This window comes from Amblyomma mixtum, chromosome 9 (assembly GCF_055824585.1).
Source record: "Amblyomma mixtum isolate Tamu chromosome 9, ASM5582458v1, whole genome shotgun sequence".
In the NCBI taxonomy this organism is placed as follows: Eukaryota; Metazoa; Arthropoda; class Arachnida; order Ixodida; family Ixodidae; genus Amblyomma; species Amblyomma mixtum.
In genome coordinates this window covers 49236159-49261769 of record NC_143020.1, presented here as the reverse complement: position 1 = coordinate 49261769, position 25611 = coordinate 49236159, and the positions used below count along the sequence as shown (strand labels likewise).

The following is a 25611-nucleotide window of genomic DNA, read 5'->3' as shown; positions in this document are numbered from 1 at the left end:
TATGCAGCTTTTGCTGCAAATTGAGTGGTTTTAGCGTAGCTTTACAGGGCTGAAAACTGTGCCCAATTGTTGAGAATTTCGCAGGGTCGGGAGTGTACACTAGTTCACTAGTTTGAATCACACTAGTTCAGGTGCGTAGTTCCCCTGTGCCCTTTCAAATCTTTCCTCGGTTCATGGTATATGATGTGGTCAGAGTTGCCACTGGCAATTGAACTGCGAGAAATAAGTCATTTATAGTAGTTCCAGTCCTTCATTGAGCACTGTAGCACCAAACACTATTGTAACCATCTCTTAATCACTGCCAGCTTGCCGGTCATTGCATTCATATGGCTGCAACTTTTGGTGGTCCTTCAGCACAGTGTTCAGTCTCGCACATGAAAGAAAAATGTTGAATGAGTGCGTGCGTGTGTTGGCTCTTTTCATTCTATGATTAGCCTTTCCACATGCTAAGTTTTGTGGGGCTTTAATTGGGGAGATAAATACGTTCTCCCCGTTTAACCGCTGCTGACCCAATTCAAAACCGCCGGACCCCACCCCGTGGTCATGTACGCTACCGAGTGCGCGCCGACCACGGTGGGCCTTACTATGAGGGAACAAAGGAACAACACACTGGCTGACACAAACAAGGCATTTATTGCTATAACCACAATAACACTAGCTAGCAACAAAATACACTGAGGAATCGAGGACGTCTGACTCAAAAGCACAGTTACGAACGAATGTTCGCCCACATGATGGGAAGGGCTGGCGGAGGCATGATCCCACCACGAGGCGCCCGCCGACGAAGAGCGGAGCGTCGCGCTTGAGGTCCTCGCGCTTCCCAGGCCCCAAACAGAAGAGGACCGTCACTCCCCTGCTTGTGCGCAGCAAACATGCCATCTGTGGCGCTCGTGTTCCTGAGACGCCAGCGCCCTCCCCTGTTAGTTAAAGTAACACAACTAAGCAGGGTGCATTGCGGGGAAGTGAATCACCGGGGACGAGTTGAGGGTGCACTGCGGGGAAGCGAACCACAGGGGACGAGCACTGCGCGCCCCACAGTTTAGTAGAGAGAATTGCTAACTTGAAAAAAGAACCCGCTTAACCTTTAACATTTCTTTTTTGTCTTTCTTTTGCTGGTTCTGCTTTTCTGACAGATGTTTGCCAACCTGAAGAACCAGGGTGCCTCGGCCACGTGGGAGGTCACCGAAGCCACCCTGTTCGCCATGGCTGCTGTGGCTAAAAATGTTGTGCCGTAAGTGGTACTTTTGTTAATGCCGCCCTATTGTGATTGGTGTAGCTGTTCAAAGATGATCGACGGGAGAGAAAAAGGGGGAAGAAAACTGTTGCTAGTATGAGTGATGGGAATAGTCATGCCAGGGATGGGATGCCCTGCATTCTTTTGTCAGACCCGGGACGGTAATGTGAGGCTGTCAAAAATCACGCCTCCAGCCGCCGCAGTGGCTCAGTGGTTACGGTGCTTGACTGCTGACTCGAAAGACGTGAGCTCAATCCTGGCCGCGATGGCTGAATTTCGATGGAGGTAAAATTCTAGAGGCCTGTGTGCTGTGCGATGTCAGTGCACGTTAAAAGAACTTCAGGTGGTCTAAATTTCCGGAGCCCTTCACTATGGGGTCTCTCATAGCCTTCATCACTTTGGGACGTTAAACCCCCATAAACAGAAAAGCATAGGCAAAACACTCTGAAAAAACTACATGAGCGCTATCAGAAATACTAAACCCTGCAAAAGCTGGATGTAACGAAAAATTGTGGGGTTTTCTCGATTACTAGGTATTGCTGTATTTTTTTTCTGGGTTTAACTGTATAACTAGACTGATGGAAAAAGCCACGTGCTTCTGGTCATGGAGAGAGTTGAAAGTGCTGTAAGCTACCAGTGGAGTTAGCCTTGCGGTTTCTGCTGGCAATTGCTCCAGATGGAGATGTCGACATCAGTTGATCGTTGCTCACTTGTGATCTTCTTTCGTCGGCCCAGGGAGGAGAACGACACGGTCCCCGAAGTGGTGGAAGCCATCTTGAAGCTCCCCGCCGAGTCCCACCTGGCCGTGCGACACACCAGCATCCAGCTCCTGGGGGAGCTCTGCGAGTGGATCGACAAGCACCCACAGTACTTAGGTCAGTTTTTGAATGGGAGAGCATTACTCGGCTCATTGTGTCAAAGCCCCGCCATCATCCGGAACCCATGGCCGAAACATGGCATGCAAATGACGTCATCACCCCTCCTGGAGAAATAGGCCATGGCATCCCCTCCATCACATACCTCAAAGTAGGGTTGAGGTGTCCACTGACCTAGGGGTCCAGTTGAGGTGTCCACTGACCTAGGGGGCCAGTTATGTGCCTTTCCTTTTTTCAGAATCAATGTAGTCTGGGTCGTGAGAAAAGGAAAGGCACATAGCTGCTTGTAGCATAGCTGTTTGTAGGTGGACGCCACTGCCTGCTCACAGCACCATTGAAGTGTTCAGTGCATAGAGTTTTTTACTATTACCTAGAGGGAAAGCTGGCGGCGCTGCACTTCAGCCACCATGGACGCCCAAAGCATCATGGGGTGGTGAGCTACTTGTTGCGGCACAGTTGTAGTTTTTGGGGAGCACGGAGTGGCACTACTGAGACGTTTCATTCCGAAAACGCGGTTCGTGTGTGCGCAGACGACTTTCGCGCGAACGCAGTGCGCAAAACCCATAGTAGTGAAAACGCATAGACACACGACGCCAATAAAAGGTTTCACTCTTCCGAAATGCCATTAAAAAACCTCTTATAGTATTTAAACAACAACATCTTTTTTGAAAACATATTTACTTTCAAAAATGCACCTGTTAATTACGAAATATTAGTTTTTATAGTAGTGTTCAATACTCGGCCAATAGGAGAGCGAGTCGTCTCCTATTTTGGGCAAATTTTGCACTTAAATGCTTTCCTGCTTGTTTGTTGCAATCATTAGACAAGATATTGAATGTTAGGACGTTTGTAGTTATCGAACAGCTTAATTTTTCTATTATTTTTTGGCCAAAAGTTGCAGTTCCGCAAAAGTAGCTCACCGCCCCATGATGCTCTGAGCGCCCATGGTGGCTGAAGTGGTCTCGAGGGGTCGCCATGCAAACTCCCATAGACGGGCTGCCAGCTTTCCCTCTAGGTAATAGTAAGAAACTCTATGGTTCAGTGGTCTAGTGAGCCAATTACACTTGCTTCCGCATTTGCATTTGTGCATGGTAGGAATTGCTTAGGTGTCCCCATAATTTGTTTTCGTTTTCGCTGTGTCTGTTGCATGTTTTTCCAAGCATGTGCCATGATGCTGTGAGGGAGGAATTGAAATTTTGAGCTGCGGGCGCTGCAAACACCACGGGGCCAACTGAGAAGTGTAGGAACTAGAGAGATACCTAGAGAGCAGTCATACCTTTTGATCCCAGGGCTTCAGCCCCAGCAACATCCTCCTACCTGCTCTGTAAACATGGCAGAGTAACCAAGATGGAGATTTATGTGTCGTTAACAAGACTGCATAGGAATAAGGATGAGGTCATGTCATTCTCTCCTTTCTTATGTCTGTCCCGGAAACATGGCTTTGTGTGATGTGATATTTTTTTTTTTGTCATCCACATAGTGGTAACTTTTATTAAATCTAGTCCTTTTCCCCCCTGCGAATGCATTTTTAAAGGCATTAACTTGTCCCCTGCATTTGCTGCCTGTGAAGGACATTTGAAATGAGCAGGGTAGCCATTTCTCATCCACTTCATTTCTTTTTTGTTCATTTGTATTTGCTGCTTGCATCTGTTCATCCAGTGTTTCTTTTTTTTATTTCCTTTCTTGTGTTTGGTGTTACTATTCACTGTTGTAATTGTGAACTCTATTGTCACCCACTCTGCAGTAGATTCTTCCTGAGGCGCCTGTGTAAAATAAATCGATCAAAATTGGTACGAATATACCCTGCTGGTGCCGATTGCTTTCTGGGGAGCTTGGATGTACACATTGAGGGCTCTCCCCCCCAAGTTTCTGTCTCTCTCTCATCTGTCTTCCCCGTCTTTCCCTGCAGACCCCGTGCTGACCTTCCTGCTGCAGGCTCTGCAGACGCAGAGCCTGGCCAGCATGGCGGCCTCCTCCCTGCAGAACGTCTGCGCCACCTGCCGCACCCAGATGGTGGGACACTTCCCCGCGCTGCTGCACATCGTCAGCGCCGTGGACACCCTCTCCGTCTCCACCAGCGCCGCCCTGGGGCTGCTCAAGGGTACGGGTCCCTTACCTCTGCAGGGCAAGGGCCTCTCCCGTTAACCCTGTCCTTTGCCAGCTGCACCCACCGTATCCCCGCAAACTTAATCTCATCTGCCCACCTAACTTTCTGACGCTGCGCTTGCCTTCTCCTGGAATTCACTCCGTTACCCTTAACCCTTTCACTGCCACTCCCAAGATAACTCGGGCTACCACAAATGCACACCCCCTGCCTCTCCCGAGTTAACTCGTTTTGGCTTTTTAACTCACCCCCTGCCGCTCCCGATAATGCTCACGTAAAAAAAAAAAATTGCAAACATGTAGCGCCATCTATGGAGAGATGCTATAAACTCATAGATCTTGTAGGGTAAATTTTACACAACAGATGGCGCGCATGTTTCCACGTCCGAGTCGCTTCGTTTTGGTCTGCGCACAGCAGCCATGAGGCTATGTGCCATACTCGTGCGCGCTTTGACGGACGAAGGAATTCAAAATTACTTGTGAATTCGGAGTCCAATGATAATGAGAACGAGGAAGGAGCCCACCTAAGTGCCTTGTCGAGTGATGACAGCGATGAAGTCCCCCTGCCACCGAAAAATCCACGTAAGAAGAGGAAGTCCGACAGGCCAGATTGGTGCTGGAAGATTTGATTCGTTACAACTAATATCTATAAGATTATCCTGAATAAACATGTCTACATGTCCTGCAGAGCATTTTAGTGCGTTACTAGCAAAATATTTCCAGGAAAATAACATGCAAAAAAAAAACCCGGCAGGGTGTGTGCAGATGTGAGTAAAAAAACCTGGCAGTGAAAGGGTTAAGGACCATCGGTTATCCTGCCTTCGCATTCCATGCCCTGCCCAAGCCCACTTCTTCCCCTTGATTTCGACGAGGATGTCATTAACCCGGGTTTCTTCCCTCACCCACTCTGCCCTCTTCCGATCTCCTAACGTTACACCTGTCATTTTTCTTTCCATAGCTTTCCAACTCTTAGTAAGGGAGTCTAAACTGAATGTTGATCACTGCAGTGGGGGCCTGCTCGTCTGAGCATCCACCTCGTAGGAAGGAGGGGTGGGGTTCGATCCCCTCTGCTGCAGTGTACTAACCACTGGTTTCCTAGCAGACACGAGGTCTTCCCTGTGCCAGTGGTCAGCTTGTCGCGGTTGAAGTGTTTGGCAAAGGGGGTCTCTGGGACTCTCACCTCACGCATATTGAAAAAAAAAAAAAACACGTTGACCAAGGTGCTCTACGGTCAAGCAGCCCTTCTGCCATTAAACTGAAATCATCATCATCAAAGTGATTTTTATTTATGGTACCAGGCCATAAAATGAGCCAAGGGGAGACGTAAAGCAAGAGTGTAATGTTGAGCAGAATCTTATACATTGTCTTATCCACTGTACGGAATAGGCAAAGGATGATGGTTGGCATGCAAATGAAGGTGATGCAGCTGGCAAGGCAAGAACAGCTGTATTAGGGAGTGGATGACATTGTTGCAAGGCCACTGCACCAAGCTATGGGGCAGGCGTTCTTCTCAAAGTGGGGTTCGCAGAATTTTTCAGTTCCTGGGAGCGTTGCTTTTGGGTTCCCCAAGGACCTAGTTCCATGTATGCCTCAACCCCCACCTTTCTTTTTGGAGATTTTATTTTAGGCTTAACCATGCTGTAATCGCTTGTCAACGTATAGGGAGTAATATACAGTATATATTGAGGGCTCCAGCCTTTGTAGAGTTTTTTAGGACGTGTTACTGAAATCTCTGCATAATTTGCACACTCTTTTTTGAAGTCCGGTTTAAAGACAAGTGCTCAAATTACACGCATAAATATAGTAATCCAATGTAATAAATTTTTTTTAAGTGCCGTCCCTGTGCATGTTTTTTTTTCCGCATGCCAGGCAGGAAGGGACGGGCAGTTCCACGCACATTCTTGAAAGCCACTGGGTTTCCTGAAGTTAAAAAAAATTCAGAAACCCTCAGCTGAGGAGAGAATGAAGGGGGAGAGTTTTAGTATGGTAAGTTTGGAGATTGTCTTTCTACTGCCTGGCCTGCTAAACATTGTAGGGACTTAGAAGGCAGAAATGGAACATAGAGGGTGGTGGCTAACAATAGATGCGAGGATAATGCAGCTGATATGCAAGAACAAGTGTCTTAGGGCATGTGGGATTCCATTAGACTGTTTTGTTTTGCTCTAGAATGTCTTGCTTGGATATGAAGTGTAGAAGTGGGTCTTCACAGGTGCACTTGCTTGGGCTACTCTTAAGACTAACAGGGCAGTGGAATGCACGTCATTTCCAACATGCTGGCTGGAGTATGAAGGCCTAGCCAGTGTCCAGTGCTTCGAGCTAAGCAAGCGTGATTGAGTCTAACCAGATGGGATGGCTTCTGTGCCAACACAAAAAAACACCCGGCACTGGCTCACCATAGTTTTTTATGATTATGGTTTACCACCAACACTTTGGGCGTGTAGGAAAAAACAAATGGTCTTATTAAAGACGGGTCTTTCTTGGAAAAGCATGTTAGTTGAAATGCAGTGAGTGCCACTGTGAGGGCCGCTGTCAAAAATATAGCAGCGCTACTTTTCACCAGTGAAGGTGTAAACACTGATAAAAGAGAATGTGCACTCTTTAAAGGAAAAGAACACGGTGCATTTGACTACCACAGTGTTGTTTAAGTCAGTACGTGGGGGGAGAAAATGATAGGGGCGATGTTTTGCAACAGATTTTCATTTGGTTTGGCTTCTCACGTCTTTCTGCACTGAAATTAAAGTTAACATTCCTCATGGAATTGGTTACATCATGCCTGATTTGGCTATATATACTTCATTTTCACCATGATTGTCTGGCACATCCTATGGCTGTGTGCAGCTCATACAAGTCACCTCGATGCCCAGCTGGTATGATGCTCCTTTTGTGTTCTTCCTTTTCTCTTTGATGCGTTTCCTGCTTCTGCTTCTCATTCTTTGCACGGACGACAAGGGCTGGCTGTTGAGGTGGGCAAAAGTTGTCCCTTATTGCCGTTTCTTTGTTGCAGCCATGTCTCTTATTATGGTGCTCAACTGTAATCGTGAGAAAGGTGTATTGTTTGTCGATGTTGTGCACTAACTGTTGTGATCTTGTGGTAAACGCTCTTACTGGTTTGTTAGGATTGCATGGTGACAAAGGCATCTGCTGCAACAGGCCTAGTTAGGATCAACGCTACAGGAGGGCGCTACTATACATTGCAGTTGTGAGAGTAAGCACAGGAGGGCGCAAGGTGTCCGATGGCGTGGGGAGGGATGGATGGGACAGAAGGGCAGAGGAATGAAGGTTGTCGGCATTGGAGTCACGTGTGTTGGAGTGATGTGACGCGTCACTATCGAAACGTGACAGGGTGTTCATGTCCATGAGAGTCGTTCCTCCTCCCTTCCAGGTGCTGTCTTGGTCCTGGCCAAGATGAGCCCCGAGCAGATCACGGATGGCATGCGGCAGCTCTGTCGACTCCAGACCGAGCGCCTGACGCGGGTGAGCGGTCGTGCGTCCACTAGCATTGTCTGCGAGTGGATGTTGCCTGGAGATTTCAGCATATCTACTGACGACTTTTGCGAAGAGGCTCATTTGCATTTCAGAAAACTCGATTATGTGTTGACGTTGTCAGACCTTTAGGGTAAACTTGTGCAAGACTGCAGTAAGTTGCGATGAAGGCTGTTCTAGTGGGTCTGTGAAACATTATCTCAACGCGTGATGTTGGTTGGGTGTGCAGAGACGGGAAAATGGTTGTTGATCTGCTATGTAATTTACCGTAAAAACCCGCATATAATATGAACCCGAATATAATACGGGGCTAAGTTTTAGAGACGCGAAATGGGAAAAAAAGTTTCACCCGTGTATAATACGAGTAACACAAGCTCATAGAAGACATTTATTCAAATCGCATCCCGCACTTCACTTCAATTACTTTGTTCTTCAGTAGCGCTTTCTTCGGACATTTCTTTGTCCGACAAATCATCCCAAATGTACTCATCTTCCGTGCCATCGAGGGCGTTCGAGATGCCGCGTTTCTTAAGCCCGCTTCAGCCGCCCGGTTGGCGTCACTGCAGGCTCACCTGAGCGCATCCACTCTGCGTAGCACCGCCTGACTGCGTCCTTGAACGGTTTGTTTACACAACCATCAAACGGCCGCGAAAGCTTTGTCGCATTCCACTGCACGCGAAAAGGGCTTCTTTCTGTTGTGGCCATCCACGAATGCTTCCTTCGACGACACCAAACTGCCTCCCGGCCGCACCGTTGCCGATGTTCTCCGCAGCCAAAATCGCTTGAAAGTAGCCGAGTACTGTTTTCGAGACCGTGACATTGTGCTGTCTAAAACAATATCCACTTCACGAAGTGTGCCTTACATGCGAGCACGTGCGTTGTCAACAGGCGCACGGCACACCGTGACCCCCCGGCGCACCCAACGGATCAACAAAGAAACGACGTCGTGACGTCGTTTGTCGAGAGTAACGAAGCCAAGCCGTAGCCACGCGCCAATAGCAAAGTCAAGCCGTAGCCACGCCGCAAAAACGAAACCAAAACTTCGAGCAACTTCGAAAATTTTTGTTCGGATCCGCAAATAGTACGAGGCGGAAATTTAGGACGCTAATTATGGGAAAAAAACCTCGTATTATACGCGAGTTTTTACGGTAGTTATAATTCATAGTTAATATGCAGCTGCCAGTGACCGCTGAAGGTGAATGGATTTATTGATTAGAGTGCACATTCCTAGTACAGGGAACGTTCAGTACTTTGGGGCAGAACTCCAGAGCACATGACATCTAGTTGTCATTGTTAAAGCAGGAGGATGACTCTAAATGCGTCTTGTAGTGAGGGGTGGATGGTAAAATTTGTGCTTGAGTTTTAAACCTTAGGCAAGCCCTTCCCAACCCCTTTTCCTGCTCTCTTCAGGTTTCTAACTTCTTTTTGTACCTGTGGTTATGAAAACGAAGTGCTGAGATGTGAGTAAGCAATTTAGGCTGAGTGCACTGACCCTGAAGTCATGTTGTCCTCCTGTTTAAAGCTTTTGCAACGCCGTCTGTCAATGCTGCAGGTGATGAATGCCGAAGACACCAGTGCCGAGGGGAGCCGGTACGAGCCCATCATCTACCTGGACAGGCTGGCGGTCATCTTTAGGTGTGTGCTCGAGACTGGCTCCTGGGAAATGCTGGAAGCAGCACGTTCCTGCACGGTTTTTGTCCTCTTCTGATTCAGCTGTAGTCAGCCCAAGCCTTTTGCCAGCTTTTCACTATTCTCTGTCTTTGTACACAGCAGTAGTTCTAATCTGGCTGATGTTCCATGGTTTTCTTCGGCCATTAGGTTTCTGAGCGCACGCTTGACACATGTAGCTGATGTGACTGCTGCAATATACCGTATTTACTCGCATAATAAGCTCACTCGCATAATACGCACACCCCCAGCTTGGTTGCGACAAAACCAGTTTTTTTATTTCCGCGCATAATAGGTGCACGCCGAAATCGCACTGTGATCAATACTGTATTCACACGATTGCTAGCAGACGCCTATTATGCGCCTATTATGTGAGTAAATACGTTAAATGGTTTCAGTGTGCAAGACCGACGTTGGCAGGTCAGGGTCTAGGAGTGGGACTAGTTGGTAAAAGCATTGACGCTGGTGCATAACTGCTTACACTGCTGCTCCTGTCATAAGATGCCCTTTTATCGAAACCAGAAGCTTGATTTGCCTGTATGGTTCAGGCATTCAGTGCAGTTTCCCCCAGCTACTTTTTAATCAGCTAAAACTGAGGACAAATTGAGGTTGGGCTGTCTCGATACAGAAGTGCTTTCTGATCACAAAGAGAACACTTTTATTGAAAATGGAGCTTTTAAAGTTAGAAAAGACCAGAAAATGAATATATAAGGTCTGGCCATCACCGGCCCATGTCGCAAGTAAAATGGTTGTGTCAACACTGATATTTAGTTTGGGTCCTGAAGGCTGTAGTTTTGCCAACCTAAGTTTTCTGTGAGCATTAAAAAACCAGTTGAAAGAGCGTCTTCAAACCCCCTGAAACCCCTTCCTTTGCTGATTGTTCACGACCAACAAACGAGATGGTGCCACCGGTGCGATAGCTGACAGAGCAGCTTAATTTTTTTCGTCGTCGCCGCAGACGATGTGAATATCCGACTTATTCTGTTCGAATCAGGTAAGTACCCCAAGCAAACGTGGTATTACACAATTCAGCCGACCAAATGCCATTTCTATGCGAAATTTGAGCTCAAACAATGAGCCCGTTTAGCTGAAAGAAGCATTTTACGGGGCGCGTTTATTTCCGCAACAGTCGATATTGCCATGACTCTGATTCGAATCGGCGGCAGCGTGAACAGATCAGCTTCGCTGGCCGCTGCACGAGAGCACTAAGCTGTCCCCATGGTCAATCACATCATCGTCATCATCAGCCTGACTACGCCCACTGCTGGGCAAAGGCCTCTCCCATGTCTCTCCTATTAACCCTGTCCTTTGCCAGTTGCGGCCACTGTATCCCCGCAAATTTCTTAATCTCATCCGCCCACCTACTTTCTGCGGTCCCCTGCTACGTTTGCCTTCTCTTGGAATCCACTCTGTTACCCTTAAGGGGGGACGCTACCTTTGAAAACCGAAAAATCGCGAAAAAGTGGATTTTTGGAAAAGTATATATTCCGTTTGTATATGTTATAAACTACCTTTTCTGTAATTATCAATGCCTAATTTGGCGTAAAAATATTGAAAATTAGAAATATAACACGCCACAGTGGCCCCTGAGCCGCGAGCAAGCGCCGAAAATGCCCCAACTTCGCGCGCGCGCCATTCCTCCCCCGCTGAACCGAGCGCCGCCATTTTGGCCTTGTTTTGTTCGTGAATTCTTGCGCTTTTCTTTGCTGCTGCCGGCGGCAACGGCGGCAGCATGCTCGAGGCGTGGCTAGCTTTTGATTGGGGGCCTCGCGGCTGCTTTCGAGTTTCCCGCGTCCGAAATCCGAGGCTACGATTGGACCAAGCGCGCGCTCCTCGAGAACGCGGGGGAACGGGCGGCTGCTATTGGCTGCTGCGCGCGCTGACGCGATGGTCTCCGCCGGCTGCTCCCAGCGCGTCATCTGCTCCGGCTGCTCGCTCTCCTTTGTGCGGTGTGTTCGTTCGCCTTTCGCCAGTTTTGCGATCGCCGTCTTCACAGTCTGTCGCCGTGCCCTTTGAACAGTGTCGTGTAGCTTGTTGATCGTTGCGCGGTCGGTCACGATGCCTACAACGAAATTCAAGACGCGACACGCGTTCGGTGCACGGACGCATTCTATGAGGTCCATCCGCATGGCGAAGCGTGCTGCCGACGACTGCATCGACGCGTCCAGCGTCCTAGATATGTACGGGTCGGTCAGCGGCGGAGAAAGATGCCCTGCGCATGGGCAAGGCTGAGGAACCGAATGAAGTGACAACTCAGAGGCGGCAAAAAAAAGAAAGCAGGATCGTTTTAGACCTGGAAATGTCTCAACTTTTGAGGGTCACTTTCTCTGAATTATTTATTTTTTTCCTTGTATGGCTGCTCACCGCAGCATATCTCAGAAACCACTCATCGAATTTCTGTGTGGTCTTTTTACCCTATACATAAATAAATTTTGGGGGGCAAGAAAAGCCAATTTATTGAAGATATTGTGTTTGGAATTGTTGATAAATAAAATTTGGTTAATTAGTGCATGTCTAAGTTAGTAATTAAATTCAGTGATGAGCAAAAATTTTTTACCAAAGAATTTTCGAAGGGCCTTGTTGTTGCCTGAGGTGCCTATCCAGGAATTATCATAAATTAACTTCATAGTGCCAACACATTCTGCATATTCTCCTGGCCTGTCCCAAGAACCCTTGTAAACCACCTCGATATACTCCTGTAACTTCAGAACCAGAGGGCACAACTCTGTGAAACTTAGTAATTCTTCAGGTGTTTATGCTGTGAGCCTACCCTGAAAATTTCATCAAGATATCTCAAGAAACAAAAAAGTTGGTGTTCTCTCAAACTTCTAAGGCCATTTTCTCAGAATCAATATTTTGCCTGGTGTGGCTGCTAGGGAAAGCCATATCTTGGGAACCACTCATCAGAATTTCATGGGGTTTCTTTTGCACCATACCTGAATAAATTTCTGAGGGCAAGACAAGCCCGTTTTTTTAAGATATTGTCTGTGGAATTTGTAATAAACAATTAAAATTTGGTTAATGAAGGTCTAATAAGTAACACCAAATTCAGGGCTGTGCTAAAATTTTTCAGCAAAGAAATTTACAAAAAGGGCCTTGTCTTGCCCTGGGGTACCTATCCAGGAATGACTATGCTGAATTTCAAAGTGCCAGCACATTTTGCAAATTCACCAGGCATGTCCCAAGGAACCCATGTAAACTACCTTGATATACTCCTATAACTTGAGAACCAGAGGGCACAGCTCCATGAAACTTGGTAGTTCTTCAAATGTTTGTGTTACAAGCTTACCCTGAAAATTTCATCCAGATATCTCAAGAAATAAAAAAGTTGATGCTCAAGGGTAGCCTCCCCCCTTAAAGACCAGCGGTTATCTTGCCATCGCATTACATGCCCTGCCCAAGCCCATTTCTTCCTCTTGATTTCAACTAGGATATCATTAACCCGCGTTTGTTCCCTCACCCACTCCGCCCGCTTTCGATCTCTTAACATTACACCTATCATTTTCCTTTCCATAGCTCGCAGCGTTGTCCTTAACTCAAGCTGAACCCTCTTTGTTAGCCTCCATGTTTCTGCCCCATAGGTGAGTACCGGTAGGATACAGCTGTTGTATACTTTTCTCTTGAGGGATATTGGTAAACTGCCATTCATGACCTGAGAGAACCTGCCACACGCACTCCACCCCATTCTTATTCTTCTAGTTATTTTCCTCTCATGATCCGGATCTGCGGTCACTACCTGCCCTAAGTAGACATATTCTCTTACTACTTCCAGCACCTGGCTACCAGCTGCTAACTGCTGTTCCCTTGCTAGGCTGTTGAACATTACTTTGGTTTTCTGCATGTTAATTTTTAGCCCCACTGTTCTGCTCTGCCTGTCTATCTCATTGATCATGCGTTGTAGTTCTTGTCCTGAGTGGCTTGGCAAGGCAATGTCATCAGCAAATTGCAAATTACTCAGGTATTCTCCATTAACTCTTATCCCCAATTCTTCCCATTTCAGGCTGTGATTGTCTTCTTCATTCACTAATACTACTATCAAACTGATATTTGCACTTCGAGCTATGCGGTGGTAGTGACAGATAGTGGCGTGCTGCATGCGTTGGTGTGGACAGTGCTATGGCAGAAACATGGCAATAGGCCATCGGCATACATTGGGCAAATTGGCATTGACGATGAAAAGGTTGAAGATGTGCCGACCTGGCTCCTTGGGTCAGTGGACACCTCAGTCGCGCTTTCAAGTAAGTGGCGGTGGTGTCGACCTTCGAAAAACTCTGCTTTGACACAACATTTCGTGCTTAGCTGTGCTAAACCGTCAGCCAATTTTTAAAATCCAATTTGCTGGCCGATAAATGTGCCTTTTGCTGCTGGAAAAAAAGTCACCATAACCAGAAAGAGCCGGAGAATCAATTTTTATGGAGAAAAATAATTGAATGGAGTTGCCCCGGCATCCCTTTAAACTTAAGGGGGGACGAGGGTCTTGAAACTAACTTTTCTATTTATGGCTAGAATCTCATGAAATTCTGCACACAGATGTGTTTTTCTCTTCTGGTTCCAAGTATGTAATCATAATTGAGCTGGCGGTCTTAAATCTTACAAAGTCTAGGAAGTAACTAGGCAATTTCTTACGCAGCTTGAATGAACTTTCTCATTGCACTTTATTGCTCTTATTTACATGAATTGACAGCAAGAGAGTTCCCATACCCGGTGACATTCTTCGTTTTTCTCTAAAGGCATGTCATCGTGATGTACTATGTCGAGAGCAAAAGGTTGCAGTATTTTGCACTGCAACTCGTTAAGCTAATTGTAAATTGCTAATTATACGTGGCCTAAACAAAAAAGGTAAGAATATCATCGGGTATGGGAATTCTCTGGCTATCAATTCATGCAATTAAAAGCAACAAAATGCAACGAGAAAGTTCATTAAAGCTGCGTAAGAAATTACCCAATTACACTCTCGAATTCAAGATAACTTTTGATCTAGGACCACCAGCTCAGTTATGGCTACATTTTTGAAATCAGAAGAGAAAACCACATCTGTCTTTAAAATTTCATAAGATTCTAGCCACAAATAAAAAGGTCAGTTTTAAGTCCCCCTTAAAGAGGAAACCATGGCTGTTATTGTTTGAGCATTTGGGGTCCTCTCGGGAGAAAAAAGAGAGGAAGTGAATAGCGTTTGCTTCCCACAGTTGGTCTTTGAGCTGTCCTGAAGGCAAGTCCCAGTTTCAGATGACGAAAAAAGAACGGCACCGACCAAAAAAAGAAAGATGGAATGATGTTTCCAGATGGAATGACAGAGCCCAGTAGTGAACGTGCTGTTTCATTATTGTCCCGCCTGCATCTTGCTACAGACTGCTCCAACGCTAAGCGCGCACTATGCAAAAGCTGCTTGTTATGGGGGGGGTCATCATGCTGTAGATGCGGGTTTATAATTAACCCTGATCACACCAGGAAAGAACATCATCCAAGCTTGTTGTTGAAAAAACAAGACTGCGTATGCTATCTCTGCGTCAAAGTTCGGTGCGAATAAGCGAGTGGTTTAACCGAGAGAAGCATTTTGCGGCGTGTGTTTAGCGTTGCAACAGCCATTGTGAATAAGTTAATCATCATCATCATCAGGCAGACTACGCCCACTGCAGGGCAAAGGCCTCTCCCGTGTCTCTCTCCATTTGACCCTGTCCTTTGCGAGCTGCGGCCACCGTATCCCCGGAAAGCTTCTTAAGGGGGGACGAGGGTCTTAAAACTGACCTTTTTGTTTGTAGCTAGAATTTGGTGAAATTTTGCACACAGATGTGTTTTTCTCTTCTGATTTCAAAAATTCAGTCATAATTGAGCTAGGTGTCTTAGATCAAGAGTTAACTTAAATTCTAGAGTGTGATTAGGTAATTTCTTACGTAGCTTTAATGAACTTTCTCATTGCATTTTGTTGCTTTTAATTACATGAATTGATAGCCAGCGAGTTCCCATACCCGATGACATTCTTACTTTTCTTGTCTAGGCCACGTATATATAGCAATTTACAATTAGCTTAACGAGTTGCAGTGTAAAATACTGCAACCTTTTACCCTCGACACAGCATATCGGATGACATGCCTTCGAGAAAAACGAAGGATCTCATCGGGTATGGGAATTCTGTGGCTGTTAATTCATGTCATTAAAAGCAACAAAATGCAATGAGGAAGTTCATTAAAGCTGCGTAAGAAATTACCTAATTACATTCTAGAATTTGTAAGATCTAAGACCACCAGCTTAATTATGATTGTATAATTGGAATCAGAAGAGAAAAATGCATCTGCGTGCAAACTTTTAATGAGATTCTAGCCACAAATAAAAAAGTTAGTTTTAAGACCCTCGTCACCCCTTAATCTCAGGTGCACTGAAGAGGATTCTGAACTTGTCTTTTTGCTGCGGGAACTCGATCTACACGTTCCTAGCATTCTTAAAAACTGCGACTTATTGCCCTGTGTGACCGATTTCCCTAATTAAATCACGTTAACGTCCGGCTCCCGGCTTTTTTTTTTTTTAATTCTCCCCGTACGGTGGCCGGAGTCGACCAATGCGTGAATGCCTTTCAGCCAGCTCTGTGGAGGCTTTGCTTTTGCTTTATTTTGTTTTTTAGGTTTCCATGAATAAATGGGTTCATTCGCAGATAATATAGCCGCAAAATAAGCCCGCAGAAATAAAAATATGCGCGGGCTATTTGCTACTACGGACTACTACGTATTACTCCGCCGATGGCAGAGCAGCGAGCCGGCACGGGACTGGCTGAAAGGCACTCCACACGTTGGTCGACTCCGCCCACTGTACGAGGGAGAATTAAAAAAAAAAAGGCGGGAGCCGGACGTTAATCTGATTTAATTGGGGAAATCGGCCACACAGGGCAATAAATCGAAGTTTCTAAGACTGCTCGGAACGTGTAGATTGAGTTCCCGTGGCATAAAGAAGAGTTCCGATTCCTCTTCAGTGCACCTTTAATCTTGTCTGCCCTCCCGACTTTGTGCCGCAAACAGTGGGGGTGAGATGCAGTGGGTGTCCCCTCCCCCTCCCCCCCCCCCAGGAACACCAATGTGAACATCCCCCTGGGCCAGCCCCACCCGTGCCAGCCCGTGGTGGAGGAGGTGTGGCCCGTGCTCTCCCAGGCCTGCCACCGGTACCAGGCGGACGTCAAGGTCACCGAGCAGTGCTGCCGCTGCATCCGCTTTGCCGTGCGCTGCATCGGCCGACACTCCCACTCCCTGCTGCAGCCGCTCGTCACCCAGGCAAGGGCTCCACTGCGCCACTCTCTCTGCCGTCCGCTTTGCTCAGAGCTTCTCTCTTAACCCTTTTAGGTGCCATTTTTTTGTTTTTATTGAAATCAGTTAATTTTTTCACCTAAGTAGTATATTCAAGTTGTTGTTGAAACAACAGCGCAAACTTAGACAGAAAACACTGAACAAGAGGGGAGACACTACAAGCGCTGACTCGCAACTAAGGTTTATTAGAAAAACAGAACAGAATATATACAGTAACCACCCAAGACTGCTTACGTCAGGTGGTTACTGTATACCGTATATACTCGCATAATGAACCCACTCGCATAATGACCCCCCCCCAACTTGAAGTCAATTTTTCGGGAAAAAAAGTGGGTTCATTACGCAAGTATATACGGTATTCGCTCACACTTGCTATGTATAACCTTTATGTTGAAGCTGCCCTTTCTTTCTTGTTCTGACTCCCAAAGGCTACGCACTCTGTTTTTTTTTTTTCTGGCGTCTCTTGATAACTTTGGGCTTGCTTACTTTTCTTTTTGTTTTGTTTCATTTTTTTGTACAGCTATTGCCGTTTGATTTTTTTCACAAGGCAGAATGAAAGATCCGGAAGACTTTTTGTGGTTTTGGCCCCCCACCCTTTATTCTTGTGCGTGGGCTTTGCTGTGCTTGATTGTTAATGCTAATACGATGCCAATAGAAACTGACGGAGTGTTTGATGAACGGCGAGTGGATTGCAAGACCTTGTCATGCCCTGCAGATGGTTCAGCTGTACCAGGTGCACCAGCACTCGTGCTTCCTCTACCTGGGCAGCATCCTGGTGGACGAGTATGGCTCCGAGTCCGGCTGTGTCCAGGGCCTCATCGACATGCTCCAGGTGGGTGCCACTCTCTGCCCTGGGGACGGACAGCTTTGTTTTAGTCAGGGGTGGGGAGTGATGTATGTGGACGACTACGCCGACAACACCATGATTTCGCTGAGTGCGCCATATACAGCTCTTGCTGTAAAAGAGGACGCAGGTGCATGGGTGTTAAAAATTTCTTAATTTAATTGATACTGACTGGCTGTATAGTTAAACAGTCTGCTGTGAGCAGTTGCAATGTGTGTTCCATCCCAAGTTAACATGAGTAAAAGGTAAGGTGAGGGCTATGGCATGCATTCAGGCATGCATTCAGGTACTCGGGGAATCGAGGAAGTAGTCCAGGGAAGCCAAGAGAAACCCTGAAATGTGTTTGGGGACGTTTAGTACGTGCATGGCTAGGTGTTGCATAGCTTGAAGTTACTTCAGGAGAGCTTGCTTTTGAAGTGTGAGACTCTCAGAGGAGGTGTGTTGAGGAGTAAACATAGTGCAACTGAAGGGAACTTTGTTGTGAAGGTGCACATGCTTCCACCTTTGATTCCATTTGACTTGAGCTAGGGATTGAGATACACTGTTCTTTTTTTGAAGCGAAAGGCTTCACTAGGCTAGTCAACACCGTGCTTCGCGTGAGCCGGAGGCCAGATTTGCCACTTCTGCGCATGCGCGAAACGGAGTGATGTCACGCATGGCGCAGGTGGCCGCCGCCGCGCGCTACTGCGCATGTGCGCTGCTGCTTCTCCTCCTCACCACCGTTTGACCTTTCGCCACAGCCGTGCGCAGTGCACATTTGAAAGGAAGGGTATATAAGGCACGCTTGCCCATAGAACAGGCGCAGACACTCGCCGTGGAAGGAGAAGAAGAAGAAACAGTCGGACGGCGCAGAAACACCGATCCAGAAGTGGTGGCTTGGCAAGTTGGCTGAAAAGCAGCGAGGGCTTTTCGCTTCGAGATATCCAGGCTTAACCCTAGCTAAGCCACAGCCAATTTTTTTTTCCCTCTCCTTGTGGATGCAGGCCTTCTGTGGCCCCGCCTTCAGGCAGCTGGCGAATGCCGATGCGCTTCGTAACCACCCGGACACCGTGGATGATCTATTCCGGCTATGCACGAGGTTTGTCGTCTACTCTCTTACTATCTCCTTAAATCCTGCGTCATCTCCTCCTTTTTCTTCCTCTGTTCTGAATATCACCTGATGTGACAGCGTAACAGCGTCAAGTGAGCCATGATGGAGATAGTGGCGGCTGCTGCTGCTGCAGTTGTTATCTGTGCGGCCGTGAAATGTTTCTTGTCAATGACTTTGAGTAACGCGAGTCTACTGTGAACTTTAGTGTAAACATTTGCTAGGCTATTTCATCTACTTTTACTAGTTTTCACTTGCTTTCACGGTCTTTCGAGTTTTCACGTGAGAACTGTGTGTAACGAAACTTGCACGTAACGATAAATTGCCGATTTTTATAGGGTTATTAAAACCAGGTTTAACTGTAGCTCAAGACTGCTGGACGGCATTTTAGTGCACTTTTTCTTTTTATCACAAAGTTAACAACAGTTTGAAAGAAACCGATAATGGTATTAAATTTCAAGACAGTATCTAGGGTGCTCGATGTCAGGGCTACAAAACAGAATTGCTTCACAGTATACCTCTTGTACACTGTGCCTACAGTTAGTGACCCGACCAGGTATGAGCAGTACATGTGTATTCTGTTATGAATAGCATAATCAAGGCCAGAGCGAGGGCTACAGAAGTTGCATTGGTAGCATTGTATGGTAAGGGTATGTTAGGGTATTCTGATATCAAAATCTTGGAGGGTCAAACTTTCGCGGTTGTTTTTGTCTTGCTCTTTGCACTCACCGATGTGATGAAGGACAGTGAGGGTGTGCATAATGGGACTAACCAAAGACTTAACTGGAGACCAGTGTACGCATGCCATGAAGACATTCTATCTTGGAAACAGTCATACTGTTGTGCACTTATCTCAAAATAACATCATATAGGTGCCAAAAACTGTTGACTGTCGTCATGAGGGCAGTTCCAAAGAATTGAATAAAATGTTTGCAGCAAGAAAAGGGTAGTATGTATACTTTGTTTCATGCATACCAGATAACGCTGCGGAGGCTGTAGAAGTAGTGCATACGCAAAATTGTGTTACTCCGCCACATATCATTTGCTCTTCTCGAAGCCTCAGTGAGTGTTTGGACGAAAGGAAAGAGCGGTATAGAATGAAGTGGTAGCATTGAAAATTGCACACGCAGCTGTGAGGCACTTATTATCTGGGCTCTCCGGTTATAATTTTAACTGAGTGTCAACTAGTACTTTTTAGGCGTGGATTGAGTAACAGTGATTCGCCCTACCAGCCACATATCGTGCAGCCACCTGTAATTCTTACTTGTCAAAGTCTCTATGAGCCGCAGGACGAAAATGTGGCAAGAGACAAAACGAAATCCAGAAGGTAGCCAGTCACGGCACTTAAGATTTGTCGCAAAGAACTGTGCCTGTGTTCGCTGGTTGTATGGTGAGCGACGTTTTGGGTGCAGACTTAGCTTGCATGAAACAGGCGCGCTAGCTTTGGCAGCATTGACTGCTGTGTATGAAACGGAATACAGGAGCTGGCTTCTGCTTTGTTTCTGTGTTTATGGGCTGCTTTGAAATTGAAATTAAAAGTTAGACTGAGAATTTCGGCCATTTCATACGGCATAGGAACCTTAGTGTCAGGATTGGCACACACTTTTAAGGGGTTAATCACGCAATACCTTTTTGAACAACTGCTCCCTCTCTCTCCTCTCTCCTCGTGCAGGTTCATCCAGCGCATGCCCGTGGTGTTCCTGAAGAACCCGGCCCTGTCGGGCATCATCCAGTGTGCCCTGGCCGCCTGCCCCCTGGACCACCGGGAAGCCAACACATCGGTCATGAAGTTCCTCTGCGACCTGGTGCACTGTGGCCGCGGCAAGAAGGTGTGTGTGCCATCTCTGGCAAGCTGCTCCCCGATGCTCAAGCTTTTGGAGCGAGAGCTCTATTCCTTGGGGTACAACTTATGATTTCGATGTGGATGCGACAATGACCTTGAATGCATCCGAAGGTCAAACCAAACTGTCTGGTAGTTTGGCCCAAACTATGGTAGTATGACCGTGTGATCATATGGCTATGACCATTGGGCACCTGACCTTGACATTTGATTTGAGACAGTGGGCTCCACATCGGCAATGACCTTCATTACCTCACAAGGTCAAACCAAACTCAACTGTCTGGTGTTTTGGCCCAAGCTATGGTAGTATGACCACGTGATCATAGGACGATTCCGTTGAGCACCTGACCTTGACCTTGATTTTGATTTGAGACAGTGGGCTCCGCATCGGCAATGACCTTCAGTGCCTCACAAGGTGAAACCAAACCTAACTGCATGGTGGTATGGCCTAGTCTATGGCAGTATGACCACGTGATCATATGACTACGACCATTGGGTACCTTGACTTGAGACAGTGGAGACCGTGCTTAACAGAGCTCTCGCTCGTATAACTAGGTTCTGGCCATTTTGAACCCCAGCCATTTTTTGGCGAAGCTAGGGAAAAGGGAAGAGTAAATAAAAGATGTAAAAAGGGGTAGGAGGAAGTTGTGAAGAAAGGCAGTTCTTAGCACCTCTCTCACTTTGGGTCCACTCCTGAATTACCCCAAAGGATCAAGGAAGTGGAAAAGGGGAGAGAGAACGGAGTCTAGATGTGTGCCGTGCACATCCTAGTGCACCACCAAGAACAGTTGAAAAGAATGTGTGTATAGTAAAGCGGTTGGTGGGTTTTTGAAACCACTGTAAGCATCGGGTTTTAGCTGTGGCAGTGTATGAAGCATGCAAGCAACAAAACGGTTGTACACGATGTTTTGTTGTTGTTGATGATGAATTTTTATGGTGCACGGGCATGTGTGGCCAAAGAGCGCCATGGCACAAGGCATTTTTTGCCCACTGCAAGTAGGGTCGAAGACTCATTTCCCAAGCATTTCACCACAGATAAGCTTAGCACCGGGCCATGGGAAAGCTTTGTACCCTTTGTATCACCGGTGGGTACCTGGTGGCACTGGGGATCGAACCCCAGACCTCCTGCGTGAGAGGCGGATGCTCATTCGGCCAGGCCACCGCTGTGTTATGCATACCAGATGTTAATGCATCAGTGTACGGAGAAGTGACGGTCACTCGCGAGTGACATCATGTGAGCCATGTCATTGCACGACAGGATTCATGCAAGAGACCGACGCTGGACGTTGCCGCACCGTGCAAGAATGGGAATTTTTAAAAATGATTTGTAAATCATCAGCTTGCTTTTGAGGACTTGTACGTGGCATGAGACCTGTTAATGGCATTTACTTCACTTAATGCGCGTGTCTTGCAGCCACTTTCAAAACTGTTTCATGGGCCCTTTAAGAGGGGAAGAGGGTCTTAGAAGTAAATTTTTATTAATGAAGTCACAGCTATGAAATCATCAAGTAAAATGCATTTTGTGAGCTGATTACAATTCTGTAATTTAATTTGATGTACAACAAGTCCTTGTGCACTTATGCAATATGTTAGGTAACTTTTGCCGAGAGTTTCAAAGATATTCTGCTTCAAGGAACTTCCTAGATTGCATGCGATTCGTTTCTCTCAACATCAAGCTATGCAGTAAGGGTAAAATTATCATCCTGCCTGTTATAGAAGGTGAGTTATAGGATTTTGAAATCATCAGTTTCTTCCCGTTTGTGAAGTGGCAAATTTAAAACCCTGTAACTCGACTTCTATGATAGGCACGGTAATAATTTTGCCCTTATTGCATAGTGTGATGTCGAGACAAGCCAATGCCATGCATCCTAGCAAGGTTCCTGCAGCAAAATTTATTGAAAGCTCTCGGCAAAAAGTTACATAACATATTGCATAAGTGCACAAGGACTTGTTTTATAGGGAATTCAATTACTTGGAATCAGCACGCAAAAATACATGTTTCTTGAAGATTCCATTACTGACACTTCATTAACAAGAATTTTTTTTCTAAGACCAGCTTTCCCCTTCAAGCCAGCATTTTTGCCAGTCGCAGAGCTTCGTGCGTGCCCCTCCGCTGATCTTGGCTGAGAGTGTGATTAATTTTTATAGTTAAAAGACAGCTTTGCCAGAGGGCCGTAGCGCAAGGCATTCTTTGCCCACTGCAAGTAGGGTCGAAGACCCATTTCCTGAGCATTTCACCACAGATAAGCTTAGCACCAGGCCATGGGAAAGCTTGTACCCATTGTATCACTGGTAGGTACCTGACGGCAATGGGGATCGAACCCCAGACCTCCTGCATGGAGGAGCCAGTGCGAGTGACATCATGTGAGCCACATGACGTTGCACAGCGGGATTCATGTGAGAGACTGACACTGGGCGTTGCCACGACATTTAAGAATGGGAATTTTTAAAAATTATTTGTAAATCATCAGCTTGCTTTTGAGGACTTGTACGTGGCATGAGACCTGTTAATGGCATTTACTTTACGCAATGCACGCGTCTTGCAGCCGCTTTCAAAACTGTTTCATGGGCCCTTTAAGCCAGCATTCTTTGATTTTTGCCAGTCGCAGAGCTTTGTGCAATCTGCCTCTCGGCTGGTCTCGGTTGAGAGTGTGACCGGGGATCTGTGCAGGAGGCGTCGGACTTTTCGGAGCGCCAGTCCCTGGTGGGTGCCCTGCTGTCGCAGCAGGGCCAGACGATGGTGACCACCCTGGTGCAGTCGTCCATCTTCTGCCTGCCCACCTCCCTGCTCCACGAGGTGGCCGAGGTGCTCTACGAGATGATCGAGTTCGACCGACAGGTTGGTGCCTACTCCTATCTTTCCGCGTAATGGAGACCACGGATAGGCTACTCCTCTGCAGTTGCAAATGCTAGGGGGCAGTAGTGGGTATTCTGTTACTTAGCACAACTGTAGATGGTTAATGTTGGGGTGTATGGTAGCGAGGTGCTGGAAGTAGTAAGAGAATATGTCTACTTAGGGCAGGTAGTGACCGCAGATCCGGATCATGAGCGGGAAATAGCTAGAATAAGAATGGGGTGGAGCGCATATGGCAGGTTATCTCAGATCATGAATGGCAGTTTACCAATATCCCTCAAGAGAAAAGTATACAACAGCTGTATCCTACCGGTACTCACCTATGGGGCAGAAACGTGGAGGCTAACAAAGAGGGTTCAGCTTAAGTTAAGGACAACGCAGCGAGCTATGGAAAGGAAAATGATAGGTGTGACGTTAAGACATCGGAAGAGGGCGGAGTGGGTGAGGGAACAAACGCGGGTTAATGACATCTTAGTTGAAATCAAGAGGAAGAAGTGGGCTTGGGCAGGGCACGTAATGCGAAGGCAAGATAACCGCTGGTCCTTAAGGGTAAAGGAGTGGATTCCAAGAGAAGGCAAGCGGAGCAGGGGGCGGCAGAAAGTCAGGTGGGCGGATGAGAGTAAGAAGTTTGCGGGGATACAGCGGCGGCAACTGACAAAGGACAGGGTTAATTGGAGAGACATGGGAGAGGCCTTTGCCCTGCAGTGGGTGTAGTCAGGCTGATGATGATGATGAATGGTCTGTAGGATGCCTTTTTTTTTTGTTTTACTTTTGCAGTGGCAGTTTAGAAATGGCGTTGGTGACAGGCATCACTCTGTGTTCCTTCTATTGGCCGCTTAGTTGGCTGCGTCCAATTTATTTATTCAAAATACCTTACAGGGCCCAGGAGGGCATAGAGTAAGGGGGGCAAAAACAACAGATTAAGCACAATAGGAGCAATTAGATACAGCGCGCAATACAAGGCAAAAACTAAAAACAATTATAAATATACAGGGCAAAAAAGTAACTACAAGGCATACATCACCACGAGCAACAAAAAAAGTAAAATAGTAGCAAGAATGCATTGCATGTGCCCAATGCAGATCTAAAGAAAAGGCAGTAGCCATAATAAAAATACAAATGGTTGAAATTGCACAAGAAGCCAAAACTTAATACATTACCAACGAGAACTCACATTCAACACATACAACACAACATATAACACATCCACAGTTCAACTCACATACATTGAACTCTAAAAAAATAATGCACTTACGGGTTTAATGTAATGTGTAATTCGATATAGAAGTAGCAGTAAATTTAACAACACACAAGTACGTTGACATGGATAAAAAATTGTTTCTGTGATAGCCACTTACTGCATGGAGATCACCGAGCAAAATGATCTTGAATTTTTTTTATTTCTTCATCTTCATTGCCTTGGAGAGAACACATTTTTCAGTTTTATTGATGAACTCCGTCATCGATGCGCGCACAGAAACAGCAAAAACCATGCAAAATTTCTGATGGCAGTACAACGCACGGTATGTGGGAACTGCGTGACAACACGGAAAGAAGTGACGCATCGTTCCAAAAACACTTATTCTGGTTGGCTGGGTACATGCCCGCCACCTACATCATGGAAAATCCGCTTCATTATTGGTCTGCGTGCGCTATGTGACACCATATCACCAATAGCACCCGCAGGTCATTGCGGTAATGCTAACACCCGGAGATGTGCGGAGGCAAAGGCAGCGTCTTGAATCAGAGTTCGAAGTTTGAATGAACCTGTGGGGAAGCTAACTCCCAGAGATATGTTGAGGGAAAGCCAGCTTCTTCAGTCGCCCGGTGTTAACCCAAGTTTGATCTATCGGACGTAGCAGCTAATTTTTATATGATGTAGTTTAACTTTTCTTATACATTCACATTGTAGCTTTACGGTGCTAAGGAATTATTTCATAAAAAAGGAGAATTCAATCTGACTGAGTTCGATTCGATCAGGTTTGTCTGTATTATCTATCTTCATGCCATCACACATTCAAGACACACTGACACAACCGGTACTTTTGTCTGCACGGTGCGTAGTTGATAGTTCTGTTGTCATCACACCCTTCTTGCTTTCTAAGAGTACCACAGAGATAGAGAGATGGGCTACATTACATTTACCACGTCTTGGCCGGTTATGGGGCTAGTCCAGTAAATATCGGCCCTTAGAAGGGAATGGATGATTTTGGGTGGTTCCACTGTGATGCAAATTTAGTCGACGAGCGACCTCTGATTTTCTTGGGTATGCTTGATTATTCGGACTTTTTCGCACCACCACGACATGGCCCACAAACCCAATGTATAAGAGCG

At 46.5% G+C, this 25611-nt stretch overlaps 1 protein-coding gene across 1 annotated transcript in view; it reads left to right on the top strand.

Annotated features, from left to right (window-relative positions):
- Positions 1 to 25611, top strand: part of Tnpo-SR (transportin 3) — an 83202-nt gene that overhangs the window by 45935 nt on the left and 11656 nt on the right. Inside the window, exons 14-23 of the mRNA XM_089559950.1 lie at positions 1134 to 1231; positions 1970 to 2109; positions 4019 to 4210; positions 7595 to 7686; positions 9248 to 9330; positions 16418 to 16619; positions 17368 to 17484; positions 18480 to 18574; positions 20256 to 20412; positions 23095 to 23262. Coding sequence (XP_089416076.1) covers positions 1134 to 1231; positions 1970 to 2109; positions 4019 to 4210; positions 7595 to 7686; positions 9248 to 9330; positions 16418 to 16619; positions 17368 to 17484; positions 18480 to 18574; positions 20256 to 20412; positions 23095 to 23262 — 1344 coding nt within the window. The remainder of the gene's footprint in view (positions 1 to 1133; positions 1232 to 1969; positions 2110 to 4018; positions 4211 to 7594; positions 7687 to 9247; positions 9331 to 16417; positions 16620 to 17367; positions 17485 to 18479; positions 18575 to 20255; positions 20413 to 23094; positions 23263 to 25611) is intronic.